The sequence below is a fragment of the Oreochromis aureus genome, linkage group 7, assembly GCF_013358895.1.
Source record: "Oreochromis aureus strain Israel breed Guangdong linkage group 7, ZZ_aureus, whole genome shotgun sequence".
Classification (NCBI taxonomy): domain Eukaryota; kingdom Metazoa; phylum Chordata; class Actinopteri; order Cichliformes; family Cichlidae; genus Oreochromis; species Oreochromis aureus.
Window position 1 is genome coordinate 48,171,881 of NC_052948.1, and position 17,470 is coordinate 48,189,350.

At 40.1% G+C, this 17,470-nt stretch overlaps 2 protein-coding genes across 4 annotated transcripts in view; both read left to right on the forward strand.

The window, feature by feature from the left end:
- The window catches only part of ptpn13 (protein tyrosine phosphatase non-receptor type 13), a 51,734-nt gene extending 47,331 nt beyond the window's left edge, over positions 1-4,403 (forward strand). For all 3 annotated transcript variants that reach the window (XM_031754713.2, XM_031754714.2, XM_031754715.2), the window contains 4 exons: positions 1,727-2,064; positions 2,467-2,682; positions 2,769-2,831; positions 2,939-4,403. In XM_031754713.2, coding sequence (XP_031610573.1) covers positions 1,727-2,064; positions 2,467-2,682; positions 2,769-2,831; positions 2,939-3,016 — 695 coding nt within the window. In that variant the 3' untranslated portion in view covers positions 3,017-4,403. The remainder of the gene's footprint in view (positions 1-1,726; positions 2,065-2,466; positions 2,683-2,768; positions 2,832-2,938) is intronic.
- Positions 4,404-8,809: 4,406 nt separating this feature from the next.
- Positions 8,810-16,817, forward strand: sdad1 (SDA1 domain containing 1). Its single transcript, XM_031754582.2, has 22 exons — positions 8,810-9,022; positions 9,126-9,230; positions 9,311-9,409; positions 9,508-9,618; positions 10,757-10,828; positions 10,920-11,020; positions 11,116-11,173; positions 12,151-12,225; positions 12,400-12,501; positions 12,677-12,746; positions 12,854-12,957; positions 13,208-13,265; positions 13,636-13,694; positions 13,786-13,862; positions 14,637-14,734; positions 14,821-14,897; positions 15,260-15,389; positions 15,478-15,569; positions 15,727-15,908; positions 16,083-16,167; positions 16,354-16,515; positions 16,612-16,817. Exons 1-22 carry the CDS (start codon positions 8,933-8,935, stop codon positions 16,657-16,659), a joined length of 2,055 nt encoding a protein of 684 aa, XP_031610442.1. The 5' UTR covers positions 8,810-8,932; the 3' UTR covers positions 16,660-16,817.
- The last annotated feature ends 653 nt before the right edge of the window (positions 16,818-17,470 follow it).

Genomic DNA, 17,470 nt, shown 5'->3' on the forward strand with positions numbered 1-17,470 from the left:
TATAATGATACTAACCCAACATATAGTATTGAATTTCAAATACATTGTCACATTACAATAGCATATATTGCAATATTTTCTACTTTATGACCTTTTCCAACACAACTTATTGCAACCCTTTCGCAAACTTTCCTCAGTGTCACCCTTGACTTCACTGTAGAGAAGTGTCGCACACCTGGCTTCCAGTGTTTTTAACATGCTGTTCCCTATTCATATTTTTTCTCTGTGTTGTGTGGATGCAGATATTTTCACATAAAATAGGTGATTTCTTGACTTCCTCTAAATTGGGGCCTAGATTTGTCAAACTAAGTGAGCCCAGTGTTGGTTGGTTTTTGGGTTGAGCTGGTTACCTTGCCATTCTCAGCAAGTTTTGGCAGTTTGTGACATGAGCCCTTATACTCGTATTATCCCAAGAGTATTTTACTTTGATGTGGACCTCATTTTAAATACCATGTGTTTATTCCATCTTTTTTTTTTTTTTCTTTTATTTTTTTTAGGAAATTCCAAAATGGGTCCATATTTTTATATAGACAGCACTTTCCTGATTTCTTTCTTTGATATGTCCATTGTAGTTTTACCAACTTCGTCCCGCATGCTGAATGCTATTTTGGATTGAAAAAGTAATTGATTTATTATGCTAGTACTAAAGAGTTATAATTTTATTGACATTTTATATAATAAGATGCTAATATTTGGTGTCCCTATATCGATACAAGTGGAGGAGTTTAAGTATCTCGGGGTCTTGTTCACGAGTGATGGGAGAAGGGAGCGGGAGATCGACAGACGGATTGGTGCAGCGGCTGCAGTGATGCGGACGCTGTACCGGTCTGTTGTGGTGAAGAGAGAGCTGAGTGTAAAAGCGAAGCTCTCAATTTACTGGCCGATCTACGTCCCTACCCTCACCTATGGCCACAAGCTGTGGGTAGTGACCGAAAGAACGAGATCGCGAATACAAGCAGCGGAAATGGGCTTCCTCCGAAGGGTGGCTGGCCTCTCCCTTAGAGATAGGGTGAGAAGTTCGGCCATTTGGGAGGGGCTCAGAGTAGAGCCGCTGCTCCTCCACATCGAAAGGAGCCAGTTGAGGTGGTTTGGGCATCTGACAAGGATGCCTCCTGGGCGCCTCGTGGGTGAGGTTTTCCAGCCATGTCCCACTGGGAGGAGGCCACGCTGGAGAGATTATATCTCTCATCTGGCCTGGGAACGCCTTGGTGTTCCCCCGGATAAGCTGGAGGAGGTGGCTGGGGAGAGGGAGGTCTGGGCTTCTCTGCTTGGGCTGCTGCCCACGCAACCCAGCCCCGGATAAGCGGAAGAAAATGGATGGATGGATGGATGGATGGATGGATGGATGGATGGATGGATGGATATATCGATACAATATTGCCACTCAATATATTATGATACTATGCTTTATCAGTTCCCTCTTCCCCACCCCTAGACACTCCACACTTGAACTGTAGGGACTTGTCATGTGCAAAGTAGTCCCATCTCAAAATAAACTTTGTTCTCTATTAAATAAGAACTAACAACTGAAACCACAAAGTTGTCAATAAAATGTTTACTGTCCCCTCATGCTCCAACCACAGCACTTGTGCCTCCATTAATGGTCTGAGGCTACATCGTCTTTTATATACAGTACATCCACTGCACTTTAATGGCTTTTTTTAGTACTTTTTCTCTGAATTCAAATTTTAATCCTGAAACTTGTTTTTCATGATGTCTCTTCTAGTTGACACAACTCGTGTTGTCCTCGGCAAAGACGGAGGCTACATCAACGCCAACTTCATTAATATGTCGGTGAAGGACGAGAACTTCATGTACATTGCCTGTCAAGGACCCTTACCCACTACTCTAGGGGACTTCTGGCAGATGGTGTGGGAGCAGAAGTCCAATGTGATTGCAATGATGACCCAGGAGGTTGAGGGGGGGAAAGTCAAATGTCAGCGGTACTGGCCGGACACGCCGAGGACGGCAGAGATGGTGGATGACAGATTACAGATAACACTTATCAAAGACCAGCACCTGGACAACTTCGTCATCCGTCTCATCGAGGTCAAAGATGTCCAGGTAAATATATATCATGTATATCGGTGTATAGATCGATTGTGCAGATAATTTAAGACGGGGATGTCAAATTTTACATCGTGGCTTTTTTTTTTTTTTTCTTCAAAAGTTTAGTTTGTATGTTTAGTTTAGTTAAAATGTTTTTTCACATCAAGTTTAATTTTTTAGTTTTATTAATATCAGACTATTACTGTGGTGTAATATGAATGTTAATTAGGGGTGATGGGTCTTAGTTTTACAGCTTTCGCTATTGATAAAGTACAGTTGAAAGTCCAAAATCTACACACTCCTAATTTTCTCTTTCCTGGACTGTTTCACACCCTCTGGCCTTAGGTTTGACATCCCTAATTTAAGATGTTTCTACTTGAATTGTCCACATTGACATATGAGTTTCTTTCTTTCCAGACTAATGAAAACCAGATTGTTACTCATCTAAACTACACTGGATGGCCCGACCATGGGACACCTTCACAACCTGAGCAGCTGCTCACATTCATATCCTACATGCGGCACGTTCATCAGTCGGGGCCTATAATCACACACTGCAGTGCAGGCATTGGTCGTTCAGGGACCCTCATCTGCATTGATGTGGTTCTGGGTCTCATCAGTAAAGATGCAGATGTCAGTATTTTTCATCTTCTAAATTTAATAATAACTTTTTTTCAGTATCACTTCTAATCTCCTTTTTTTTTCTTTTCTTTTGGTAGTTTGATATTTCAGACGTTGTCAGGAACATGAGGCTTCAGAGACAAGGAATGGTCCAAACAGAGGTGATTTGGTTTTAAGCTTAGTAGCATTTACTAAGTATTTACACATCTTAGTAGCTCCCAAGCTTTCTATTCAAATTTCCCTCTTTTTTTTTCTTTTCTTTTTTCAGGAGCAGTATATTTTCTGCTATCAAGTGATCCTCTATGTCCTCCGATGCCTTCAAGCAGAAGAAAACATCTCAGGATAGTAGAAACCCTGAATCGCTGTCATGTGGAGGCTGGGTGACTCTTTGATGAAAGCAAAGCAAAAATGAGAGTTGCCAAATTACACTACAAGTCTTGTTTTTCTTTTCTTTTGTTTTTTTTATTGCCTTAATCTATTTGATTGCTCAAGAGTAAATCCTTTAGAAGAAGTATATTTTTTACCTGTCCGCCCTCCCCTCCCCCCGTCTGGCTGCTATTCCCTTTTAATGCATCTATAAGAACTGCTGATTGTCATTGTAATTATCACGCACGAGAGTACATTGATGGGGGCGGGGGGGTGTTCAGATTTTTGGATACCCTAAAATAATTATAATATTATCAGCGATTTTCTATTTTATGTGGAACAATATTATGTATTTTGAAGCCTATTTTGATGCTGGAACATGCCTTGACAGAATACTATGTCAGTATTTGCTCTGTAAATCTATTATACAGTAAACTGCTCACTGCCTGAGGCAAATGATGAAATTAAAAGTGTACATATTCATCTCCTGAAAAATTAAACTGGATACATTTTAAATAACATGTAGAGGAATGTTTCATTTTTTTGGGGAAAAAAAGAATGAAATATTTTCCTTTTCCTTTTTTTTTGTCTTTCTTTTTTTTTAAGTACATAAATCATTTTAGCATACTTTTGAGAATATTTGTCAGCCTAAATGTGTGCATTTTGTTCTGTCTATAAGAAGATTGCCATCACATACTAAACATCACCCGTAGAAGCATTAACCTAACGTGGCTTTTCCTTATTTGCTTACTAATGAACACCACTGGAGGGAGAGAGATTACAGCTTGTATAACTGTGGGTTACTAGAACGACTACATCTGCGCTCCACACAGTTCCTGCACAATTACGGAATAAGAAGGATCTTGATGTTGAATCTCTATGGAGGCTATTGACTTTTCAAGAGATAATTAAAGCTGTAGTTTGAGATTATATTTTATCAGAGAGCAGACCTCTTTAAACTGTGATTCCAAAATCAACCGTATAAGTAAGTCAACAGTTCAGTGGTCTTCAACAGAGATTACACATTAGAGCCGTTACATTGTGTTCACTGTCTGATGACTCCTTTGCAATGTTTGTCTTACAGGTTCTCATGTAATCCATGCCCATCTATATGTAGTGATTCATCTTAAATGCCCTGATTTAATCTACTTGCCTACATCCGCTACATCCCGTTCAAGCAGGAGGTATTGGAGCAGAGATGGCTTGTCTTTTACCAGTTTTTAACCACCGTGTGGTGCCAAAATTCAGTGTTTTATAATTGTAAAACAATTCTGGAAATATTGCTATGTGTTCAAACATATTCATGATTGTTTTAAACGGCTGTTTAGTTACCCAGATATGCAAAATAAAGCTTATATTGCCCAATACATACTGGACAGCATTTTTATGGTTGCTTTCAAGGCTGCTTTTTCTTATAGGCATACTGTCAAAATGTTTCATTGGCACACGTAATTCTGTAAAAGAGAGGCTTCCCATTGTGTCAATATGGGTTGACAATATATTTACATAACTCTCCTTCGGGTGCTATCTATGAACCGCAGTTATTTTATAACTTTATTTTCTCAGGACTCCTTAATAGTTAGGTTTTAAAGTGGTAAAGTGACTGTTAAACCTAAAAACATTGTACTTCAAATTGACCTAGTCTTTACTAATGGTGCTATATGTTTAGCATTACTTGCCGCTCTGTTATATCTATTGAATCTATTATAGTCTATATTCTTTTTTGTAGAAAGTCTTGCCTGGCTGCCTATCAGAGGGCTCTGTACTTCCTGCACTGTGTAATCTAATTAGGTCCTAGAACTCAAAACTATCCAATCTCACTGACTCAAAAAAATCAAGTATAGCTTACTTAAGATGAATAAGTTAGGGCAACTTATTTATTTTGAGTACACTGTACAACCTCAGTAGTTCTCATTTAGAACTCAAAAATATTATGCAAACTCTTTGCCTAAAAAAAACTAAGTAAAGCTTACTTAAGATCAGTTGTTTGATCTTTTCGTTCCATCTCTCCTGTTTTATTTCTCCATGATCTCACTTGCTACAGTGACTACAATAAAAACATCACGTTTGTGGAACAGCACAAATGTGTCTGATCACTGTCTCTGGGGTATGGCTCTACCAGCTTTGCACATCTAGAGACTGAAATATTTGCTGATTCTTCATTGCAAAATAGCTCAAGCTCAGACAGATTGGATGGAGAGCATCTGTGAACAGCAATTTTCAAGTCTTGCCACAGATGCTAAATGGGATTTAGGTCTGAACTTTGACTGGCCCCTCTAACACATGGATATTCTTTGATCTAAACCATTCCATTGAAGCTCCAACTGTATATTTAGGGTCACTGTCGTGCTGGAAGGTCAGTGTCCATCCCAAGCTCAAGTCCTTTGCAGCCTCCAACAGGTTTTCTTACAGGATTGCCATGTAGTTAGCTCCATCCATCTTCCCATCATCTCTGACCAGCTTCCCTGTCAATGTAGAAGAAAAGCATCCCCACAGCATGATGTTGCCACCACCACGTTTTACTTTCAGGGTGATGAGCAGTGTTATTTTTCCGCCACACGTAGCACTTTTCATTTAGGCCAAAAAGTTCAACTTTGGTCTCATCTGATCAGAGCACCTTCTTCCACATGTTCGCTGCGTCCCCTACATGGCTCCTGGCAAACTGCAAAGGGACTTTTTATGCCTTTCGGTCAACAATGGCTTTCTTCTTGCCACTCTTCAATATAGGCCAGATTTGTGGAGTACACAACTTACAGTTGTCCTGTGGACAGATTCTCCCACCTGCAGCTCCTCCAGAGTGACCATGGGTCTCTTGGAAGCTTCTCTGACCAGCGCTCTTCTTGCTCAGTCTGTCAGTTTAGGTGGACACTCATGTCTTGGTAGGCTTGCAGTTGTAGCAAACCTTTTCCATTTTCTGGATATATTTTTTTAATAACCCATCCCTGCTTAAAACTTATCTACAACTTTATCCCTGACCTGTCTGGTGTGTTCCTTGGTTTTCATGTTCTGTAACAAACTACTAAGGCCTTCACAGAGCAGTTGTATTTATAATGAGAGTAAATTACACACAGATGAACTTGATTATCTATTTAGGTGACTTCTGAAGGCAATTGATATCACTGGATTTTGTTTAGGGGTATCAGAGTACAGGGGGCTGAATACTAATCAAAGCTACACTTTTCAGATTTTTATTATATTCTGAAAACCATGTATCATTTTCGTACCACTTTACAATTATGTGCTACTTTGTTTTGGTCTATCACAGAAGATCTAAAAAAAAATCCATTAACTTTTGTTGTTGTAAAGTGACAAAATGTGTGAAGGTTTTTCAAGGTACTGTAGTTGGAAAAAAAGTTGTGTACCTCTGCGCATATTCATATGTGTGTGTGTATGTTCCTTCAACATTTGTTTGAATAACATTTTTGAGAGAGGGTGACTCTGTATGTGTGCAAAGTATATGCATTAATGTGTGCATGCGTGGAGATATGAGGTTGGTTGGCATAATCATATGTGTGTGCAAACATTTCTCTGTTTGGATTTCTAGGAATTTGGTTTCTTTGGTGGAGTTTATCTCTGTATGTGTGCAAATGTACGTGGATTCATGTAATCCTGCAATGAGATCTCAGGTTGGTTAGAGCTCAGCGCAGACACACCGATTGGGTCGACCCTACAATGTTGGCTGGCCAGGCTTTCAGAGCCTGGGGGAGTGGGGGGTTGCATGGTTCTGCAGCACTATATACATATCAACAGTATTAACAGAAAAAAAAATATGAAATGTACAAATAAACAGTCCGGTGTAAAAAAGTTAATATGTAAATAAATAGTGTTATGTATATACAATTTGGGTTATTGCACATAGAATTTGGTATTGCACAGTGGTGGTTTATAGAGGGAAATGGGAAAATGAGGGGTTGGGACTGTGTTATCGGTGCGTGTATGAGTTAAGGGTGGTTATGGCCTTTGGGAAGAAACTGTTCTTGAGTCTGTGGGTCTTTGTGCTGATGCACCTGTAGCGCTTCCCTGAGGGAAGCAGGCTGAACAGGTTGAAACCAGGGTGGGAGCTGTCTTTGATGATGCTTGCTGCTCTGCTGAGGCAGCGGGAGGAATAAGTGTCCATCAGGGAGGGGAGAGGGCAGCCGATGATCTTCTGTGCTGCCTTGACTACACTCTGAAGCCTCGCTCTGTCCGCCTTAGTGCAGCTGCCGTACCATACTGTGATGCAGTATTTTAGCAGGCTCTCAATGGATGAGTGGTAGAAGGTCAGCAGCAGGTTGGAGTCCAGCTTGTACTTCCTGAGGACTCTCAGGAAGTGCAGCCGCTGTTGGGCCTTCTTGACAACTGCTGAGATGTTGTCTGTCCAGGAGATGTCAGCGGAGATGAGGACACCAAGGAACCGGAAGGTGTGGACCCTCTCCACACACTCCCCATTGATGTATTGGGGGGATAAGTCAGTGCTGTGTCTCCTGAAGTCGACAATGAGCTCTTTGGCTTTCTTAGTGTTCAGTGCCAGGTTGTTTTCTGAACACCAGGCTGCCAACTTCAGGACTTCCTCTCTGTAGTCTGCCTCGTCTCCCTTTGAGATAAGTCCAACTACCGTGGTGTCATTGCAAACTTGATGATGAGATTGTTGTCGTGGGTCGAACTGCAGTCGTGGGTGTAGAGAGAATACAGGAGGGGGCTCAGCACACAGCCCTGTGAGGAGCCGGTGCTCAGTGTGTGAGCGGAGGAGAGATGAGGGCCGAGTCTTACAGTCTGGGGCCGGTTTGGAATAAAGTCCTTTATCCAGGCACATGTGAGTGGAGGGAGGCCAAGAGTGACCAGTTTAGTGATGAGGATGTCCAGGATGATTTTATTAAAGGCTGAGCTGTAGTCCACAAAGAGCATTCGGACGTAGCTCTGCCACTGCTCTAGGTGACTCAGCACAGCGTGGAGGGCTATGGCGATGGTGTCTTCTGTGGATCTGTTTGCACGGTATGCACACTGGTGGGGGTCGAATTCTGGGGAGAGGTAGTCCTTGATATGCTGAAATACTAGTCTCTCGAAGCATTTCATGATTACTGGCGTGAGGGCCACAGAGCGGTAATCGTTCAGGCTGGTGATGGGAGACTTCTTCGGCACTGGAATGATTGTGACTGATTTTAGACAAGATGGGATGGCTGCCTGATCCAGTGACAGATTGAAGATTCTGGTGAAGATGAGGGTGAGCTGGTGGGCACATGCTCTTAGCACCTTGCCAGGTAATCCGTCTGGACCGGCAGCCTTCCTGGGGTTCACTGCTAGGAACACACGTCTGACATCTTGTTCCATTACAGTCAATGGAGCAGTGCAGGAGCCATGTGAGGCTGAAGCTTATGAGTGCTGCTGTTGTGGTGTTTTCCGTTGTGTTTTGTGTTCTTTTACAGCGTTTTTCTTATTGCTGGTGTTTTCTTAAGTTGCAGTCTCTCAGGGCCGCCGTTTAAAACTCGTTGGAAAGCTCTCTGACTTTACTGGACATGTTTCTCTATTTTTATTTTTCTATCTTTATTATTATTGAACTGTCTTCAAGTATACAAAGAGGCATGCTCTTTGTATACTGAAAAAAATATTTTACATGATTTTTAAATGCAAGAAAAGTTGGTGCAAAATATAAAGAGCGCTTATGAATATAAAATCAAAATATTATCACACAAAAACTCTGCATTGTTTTACATTCTTTGAATTCAACGATTTATCTCCCCTTCCATTTTTGTACACGAGGGCTTCTTCAAAGCCGAAAACACAAGTGACGACAGTGTGGCCGGATGTGACGTTTGGATCCCCTCAAATTAAATGGCAGCGTACACATTGGCCATGCTCGCCCTGTAAGAAGTGCTGCTTTTCATTATTCTGCAACACATACATAATATAATCTTAAACCATGTCGGGTCGACAGAACAACAAACTACCAAACAATCTGCCTCAACTTCAGAATCTCATAAAAAGAGATCCGCAGTCGTACGTCGAGGAGGTGAGTGTTGTTAGCTAAGATTGCTAAACGTATTAGCTGGGAGAGTTGTTTGGGAAATGTGAGCCTTTTTTTACTCATGTAATCCTCTTGTTTTCGTCCGCAGTTTCTGCAACAGTACCGACACTATCAGTCCAATGTGCAGATCTTTAAGCTGCAGCCTGACAAACCGAACAAGGAGCTTGCAAACCTCGTTATGTTTCTCGCTCAGGTAACCCGGTGTGTTTTTGGTGCAGTGGATAGTCCTGGAGCTTAAAAGTTGTCTCAATAAAAGTATTCTTTGCCCTTCAGGTTGGTCACTGCTTCCCCCAGCAGCTCTCCACGTTTCCTAAAGAGTTGTCTGAGTTATTACTTAGTTACCACACAGTCCTGGAGCCGGACCTACGAATGGTGAGGTTGGGTTCATACACCAGGATTCATGTGAACCCGCCACTTGAGTTTTGCTAAAGACTTGAATGGTTTATATGTGTTTCTGTTGTCTTTGTCAGACTTTCTGCAAAGCTCTGATCCTTCTGAGGAATAAAGACTTGATTGATGCCTCAGGCCTCCTAGAGCTCTTCTTTGAGCTGCTGCGATGTCATGACAAGCTGCTTAGGAAGGTAAGACTAAGCTGTTTCCCCCAAACAGCAGTGTAATTAAGGGGCATTGCAGTTTTTTTCTCAGTATTTTGAGAGAGCAATCTGGGAAGCTGTTGTTCAGGTATTTATAAAGATAAACAAAAGTTTTGTCTGTGTAAACATGTAGACAGTTTGCCCAAGAACTACATCAATACTGAGCATGAGGACCATTCGTGATATGTGGATAATAGAAATTATTTTAGGTTGCTGTTTTTTTCTTAAGATTTAAGCAGGAAGTGAAACTCCTGACATTAAGAATTTCGAGAGCCAACGTGCCACCATGCTATCTGGGGCATCTTATCCATTTGTTGGCCAGGATTCTTTATTCTATATATGTACACACATTTATTCGTACAGTATGCTAGAGCAATAATAAAAAGAAAATATTAGCCTCATATTTTTCCACAGGTTGCTGCTGTAAACATGAGTGTGATTTTTTTTTTTTTTTTTTTTTTTTACGACTTGGCTGGTTGACTCAATCCAGTACACAGCTGTTTTAGGCATAAAGCTACTAAAGCTGCTTGTTCATGTTCTGTAGCTTTAGTTGGTTTTAAGCTTTTTAAACTTAGGAATTTAAAATTTAAAAAAGCCTGCATTCTGTTGGATTGAGATCTGGTGGCTGTACATGATATTTGAGTACAGTGAACTGAACTTGTCATGTTTGAGGAACCAGTTTGCGATGATTTTAGTTTTGTGAAATGGTGTGTTATCCTGCTGTGATACTCATTTGGTACTAAGATTTGATGTACTCTGCAGTCAGCGATGCTCTTCTGCAGACCTTGGTTGTACTGAGTGGTTATTTGAGCTCCTGTTGCCTAAAGCAGTCATGCTATTCACTGCATATTTTTACTTAAATCAGCTTTCGTCCCCATTCTGATCTTCAGTTTGAACTTCAGCAGGTTGTTTTGAACATGTACCTGCAACAAAGTGGCCAGTGAGTTTAATTTTGCTAACTGGTGAATGCCTTATGTAGTGATGAGTTAATAACTTTGGTCTGTGGACTTGGTTTTCTGCTGTTAGAGTTTCTGCAGACCTACCAATGGGACAGTCTTCTGATTGCTTCTGTTTATTTATGTTTGTTTTTGTTGCTTTCATGTAAACAATGTTTTTCTCTCTTCAGACTTTGTACACACACATTGTAGCAGACATCAAAAACATCAACGCAAAACATAAAAACAACAAGGTCAACACAGTAAGTACACAGCTGTTGTGCACCCTAATATTGTTTGGTAGTCTTTGTAACATGGTCTACACTGACAGTGTTGTGCTGTCATTTGTTACAGATGTTACAGAACTTCATGTACACCATGCTGAGAGACAGTAATCCGATAGCAGCAAAGATCTCATTAGATGTGATGGTGGAGCTGTACAAAAGGAACATATGGTGGGTTCAAAGTGAAACAGAAACGTTAAAGCGGCTATTTTACAGCCAATGTATAATTATTTTGTTTCAAACATGTTTTTGTTTTTTTGTTGCAGGAATGATCCCAAAACAGTTAATGTTATCACAACTACGTGCTTCTCCAAAGTGACAAAGGTATATTTTTGGGGTATTAAGGCTTAGACTTAGAGCTTTTATTGTCATTGTGCGGTTTCTTACACAGCAAAATTGGGTAGCTGAACCACAAAGGTGCAAAAGTAAAGAAAACAATATACAACGAGAGAAGGGGGGGGAAGCAATATATATGTATACATATATATTGTATGTATATATATACATACATATAGGGCTGTTCGATATAACGATATATATCGGATGACGATATAAAAACGTCTATCGTTTCATTTTACGCTATCGTTTGTTTCGTGGTGTCGCAAAATAAACTGTTTACGGCAATATTTTTTCATTATTTTGATGGTCACTGTAGTGGCTATATTAATTTCCTAAAGTCTCTCTTTCTCTTATATTTAATATAACCACACTACAGACGGACAAGCGCTTGTTTTTATGCGTTGTCGTTAGCAACAACGACGGTAAAACCACCTCGTGTCCGCTTGTTTATTTTCCACATAAACCTTTCACAATAAAGCTCAAGATCCTGTTGAGACTTTTCAAAATAAACTGAATCACGTGAAAGATGCAGAGTGTTTACGGATGAGAAGCAAAAAAGAGCCGTCAGGTGCTAAAAAAATAAACCTTAGACTCAAACGTTAGAACAGGCTTTTCCCGCAGCACGCTGTGTAATAAATACTCACAAAGAAAACAGCGGCTGTTACAACCTATGTCTAAAAATGTATCGTTTCATGCATCAGTTAAAACACTCGACTCCAGGTACGCGACGCCCAGCTGGAAACACTTCACGCAAGTCGAGCTGCCCGACATTCACAGAATTTACAGAAAATGTTACATTTTTGTGATTTATATCGTTATCGGACGATAGATGTCTGAATATCGGGATATGAGATTTTGGTCATATCGCACAGCCCTAACTACATATATATTAAAATACTTTGCTTATGATATTGATTAAGTGGAAACATTAGCACTTATGACCAGCCACTCTTCTTGTTTAGATCCTCGTGGCAGGCCTTAAATTCTTCCTGGGAGCAGATGAAGATGAGAAAAATGAGAGTGACTCAGAATCCGAGGTAAGCACCAAAGATGGATAGTTTGATGTATGATATGTTATGATACAATATGGAATTTTTTTTTTTCTTTCATGCTAAGGTAGAATGCATTTGAAACAGACAAATATGGTTTGGATTTGTTGTGCAGTATTCAGTAAGATTTGGTGTGGGCTTTCTTTGTGTGTGTTTGTAAAGAATGAAGGGCCATCAGCGAGAGACTTGATGGCGAAATTCTCCACTGGCAAGAAAACCTCCAAGAACAAGAAGAAGCTGGAAAAGGCTATGAAAGTCCTCAAGGTGCCACTGTTTTACCTTCTACTGAAGGCACTGTTTCTAATTCCAGTTGTGTAACTTTAAGATGGTTGACACGACCCAGAGGACAAGAAGACACTTAGAAAACAGTACTGAGAGATGATTTAATGCTGTGCTAGGATGAATTGTTTTAACTCTTTATTCTCGCGTTTTCTCTTAGAAACATAAAAAGAAGAAGAAAGCAGAAGTTTTTAATTTCTCTGCAGTTCACCTTATTCACGACCCTCAAGGTATCTAATTGTTCAGCAACACTGCAGCAAATGGAACACACAGAATTTGCCTCAAGGTCATTTAGGCTTCCATTCATAAAAATCTTTTTTTTTTTTTTTTTCTTTAGATTTCTCAGAGAAGCTCTTAAAGCAGCTGGAAGACTCAAAGGAGCGCTTCGAGGTTAAGATCATGATGATGGAGCTCATATCCCGACTGGTTGGAATCCACGAGGTCGGTGACTCATCTGTTTTTGTTTTTTTGTTTTTTTTGTTCTTTCATGAATGAGTTTATTCAAGTCAGATTCACCCAGTTTTAAATGCACCCTTCAGTCCTGTGTGTCAGGTCTGGTAAAACATGTACTGGCTTCTATTGAACTCCACATTTAAATCGCAGCTGTTGAGGCATGAGTGAGGTATGCAGTGTTTTTTATTTTTTTATTTTTTCTAGCGAGTAAACACTTGGTGTTCTTTTTCTTTCACAGCTCTTCCTCTTTAATTTCTACCCTTTCATCCAGAGGTTTCTTCAGCCTCATCAGAGAGGTAAAAACAACTCACAGTTAAAGAAACAGATGCTCTTTTCTGTCCTGTACTGTTGTTTATTCATCTAGACCCAGTTTTGGGGATGTCTGCTGCCTTCTCTTGAATAAAATGGAAATAACTGGCTCTTGCTTTAGTGAGTGATACCTCATCAGCAATGTCTGTTTGTACCGTGTTACCTGAGAACAAAAAGTTCATCCCCCAGTGTCCACCAGCTAGATGAGATATAAACATTGGTGTCCTTTCTCAGTTGAATTTTCTAAATTGATACATAGCAGTACTAGCTAAGCTATTATTATTAACATTTAAATTAGAATTTTCATGAGAAATCATTCATCCATGAGACTTTTCTAACTAGCTGCTGTCTTTGCAGATGTGACAAAGATTCTTCTCTGTGCTGCTCAGGCCTCCCACCAGCTCGTTCCCCCTGAGGTACATTTACTCACATTTACTCAGTCGTTTTAAGGTGATTTAACACGGTAGTTTAACACTGTTCATCCTGTTTAAAACTGTTCTGCTGCAGATCATTGAACCTGTGATCATGACAATCGCCAACAACTTTGTGACGGAGAGAAACTCTGGGGAAGTCATGACTGTGGGGTAAGTAGATCTTTATGCGATAATCAAAAGATGCTGTGAATTACAAAATGAGTCAAACTAAACCTATAACATACCCCGATCAGCCATTTTATTTAGCATCAAATGGTTGCTGCAGATTTATCAGCTGCACATCAATCAAGTCTCCTGTTCCGCCACACTCCAAAGGTGCTCTGTTGGAATGAGATCTGGTGCCATTTCAATACAGCGAACTCATTGTCCCGTTTTGAGAAAACTGTTTGAGATGATTTGAGCTTTGAGTCATGGTGTGTTATCCTGTTGGAAGCAGCTACCATACAATGGGTACACTGGTTATAAAGCGATGGACATGCTCAGGGACAAACTCAGGTAGGCTGTGGCGTTCAAATGCTTAACTGATAAAAAGGGGCCCAAAGTGTGCCAAGAAAATACACCCTGTACCATTGTTGAGTCAAAGCAGGATAGAGCCATGCTTTCATGTTGTTCTTCTTTACATTCTCTGTAAACTCTAGAAATAGTTGTGTGGGAAAATCCCAGCAGAACACCAGATTCTGAAATACTCAGACCAACCTGTCTGGCACCAACAACTTCAGAGTCACTTATATCATCTTTCTTAGGTCGTCATGACGATGTGCTTAAATGAGTTGAGTTGCAGACATGTGATCGGGTGATTTAGTTATTTTCATCAGTGAGAAGTCTGTTAGGTGCCCAGCGAGTGTATATACAGTGTTTTTGTAGCTACCTCTTTAGTATCACTCTATAATTTTATAATAAAACTGACTTTTGTTTATATTTCAGTCTCAATGCCATCAGGGAGGTGGCAGCACGCTGTCCGCTCGCCATCAATGAGGACCTTCTGCAGGACCTGTCCCAATACAAGACCCACAAAGACAAGAGTAAGTAATTGTTCTATTTCAAGTTTTTGTGATTGTGTTGAAGTCTGTATTCATGTTCACATGATGTACACTGCCTTGATTTTCAGATGTAATGATGTCTGCCAGAGGACTTATCCAGTTGTTCAGGAGTCTTAATCCACAGATGCTGCACAGAAAGGATAGGGTGAGCTTCATAGGAGTCTATATGAACTTAAAAACATTTTCAAAAATGATGATTTGCCTTCCGATTTGCAGTAAAATGAGGAAAAAAGATATTTTATGAACATTTGAGTGAATTGTGAGTTGCTATGTTTTCTTGACTTAACTAGTCAAGTAGTGGCAGCACACTCAAAAATCTAATGTAAAATGAATGTTAATAAACCATAAAATTGTTCTTAACGTTCAAGAAGTACAAAGGAGATAAAAGATGGCGATCAGCCCGTTCTCATCACCTGGGACAATATGTTATATATTCATAAATGTTTTCCAGTTCCTAGAATAGTTGAAGCTACACGTCTGTAAGTATAAACCCTACTTGTCATTCAGGGGAGACCCACTGAGGCATCGGCAGAGGCCAAGATCAAAGACTACGGAGAGCTCGAGGCTAAAGACTATATCCCCGGAGCCGAGGTCCTGGAGGTGGAGGAGGAGAACAAAGAGGGAGAGGACGATGAAGGTTGGCCACTGTTGTAATATCCGCCTGCGCGCTCTCTGTGTACGTACGGAATGTGTGAATAATATATTTGTATTGTTTTATATAACAGACGGCTGGGAGAGTGCCAGTATTAGTGATGATGATGAAGATGGGGAGTGGGTGGACGTTCACCACTCATCTGATGAAGATACAGGAGAAGTGGTGAGTTTAAAAAAATTAACAAACATAGCTTGACAGATTGCTAAAACCTCATTATTCACACTGTTTCATAGTAGAAATAAAATGCAGATATTTATAAAACTGTTCTGGTTTTTCATGTTTGTTTGTTTTGGGTTTTTTTTGGGTTTTTTTAAATCAGGCAGAGAAGCTTCAAAGCATGACAGCTGAAGAAAGAAAAGCCAAGGCAGCGGCGGTCAGCGCCAGCAGGCTCCTCACCCAAGATGACTTCAAGAAGATCAGTCTGGTCCAGATGGCCAAAGAGGTCAATGCTGCACCAGGCAAGAAGAGGAAAAATGTGGACAGTGATGACGAGCGAGACAAGTAAGGGCATGAAATGAACCTTAAACATTCAAGGCACATAAAATGAAATGTATTTTATTGAAATCTTAATAGTTTGTGCAAAACAGTTTTACTCTCAGGTTCACAGTCTCCTGCGGGCCTTTGTGTTGATTAGCTTGTTGAGAATGATGGCCATCTTATTTATTTTTTCCCCAGAGGAGAGCTGCTGACATTGAGAGATATTGAGAGACTGCACAAGAAACCAAAAGCGGACAAGGAAACACGACTGGCAACAGCAATGGTGAATAAATTGTGATGCAAATGTGGAGCAGATTCAGATTTGTTTCAGTTAAAAAAATCAGTTCATGCATATGAAACCATATGAAACACTGACTCTGGGGAGATTAAGAAACTCTCAGTGCATTTCCAAAGTGTAAACCTGATTTATTCTTAGCATTTTGGCCTAACGATGTGTTTGATTTCCTAGGCGGGACGGACAGACAGGAAGGACTTTGTCAAGAAGCGGACCAAGCTAAACCCACACGCCAGCAGCAGCAACAAGGAGAAGAGGAGAAATAAGAACTTCATGATGATGAGGCACAGTCAGAACGTCAGAACTAAAGGCAAACGCTCCTTCAGAGAGAAACAGGTAAGTCACACATGCCTATTACAAATGTGTACATAAACAAGAAACTACTTTGGCATTTGAACTGGAAATGGGTTTTTTTTGTGTCTTTTAATCTAGATTGCTTTACGAGAGGCTCTCCTGAAGAAGAAGAAGCAGTACAAGTAGGAGAAAAGGACATTGTGTTGTAGCTGCTGACTAACCTTTGTGTAAAAAAAAAAAAAAAAAAAAAAAATCTAAAAAAATCTACACCCTTTAACATGTATTTTTTTCTGTGGATAAACAGCATAATTTACACATTTTCCGAAATAAATGGTCTCTGATAATTGTGTGAATGTGTTTTACTTGAGTTGGTTGTCATTTTTATTCACCATATACTTTTAATATCACAGTGTAAGTTAAATGTAAGTATCTCGTATGTCACAATACAAGCACTGACTGAGTGTGTACTGTGTTTTTGTACCAGGTCTCTGTTCTATTTAACTACATTAAACACAGCGCTATTAATTTTGATACTATTTGCTGGAACACTGTTGCATATTTTTAAGCCATGCCTCTCCATGTTTGCTTGTATATAAACATCCACAACTTGTTTTCAGTGTTGTTTGCAGGGTGCTGTTGAAATCCCAGCCATACACTGCTGTACAGTAAAGAGAACGCTCAGGGTACAAAGGTGTTAATGTGCGATCTTATGTAAGATTTTATTGGAGAATGGAGTTGTATAATAATTGTAATTACAATCTTAAATGCCCTTACTTTGCACATTACTCCCCACTTTAGGGCTTTATTTGTGTCAAGTGTTATCTAGTGGAACCCAGTCCTGTGTAGCTTCTGGTGTATGTATATATGTACTAGAGATGGACCGATCCGATATTAGTATCGGTATCGGTCCGATACTGACGTAAATTACTGGATCGGATATCGGTGAGAAATTAAAAATGTAATCCGATACATTAAATATAAAAAAAAAAACACCTCA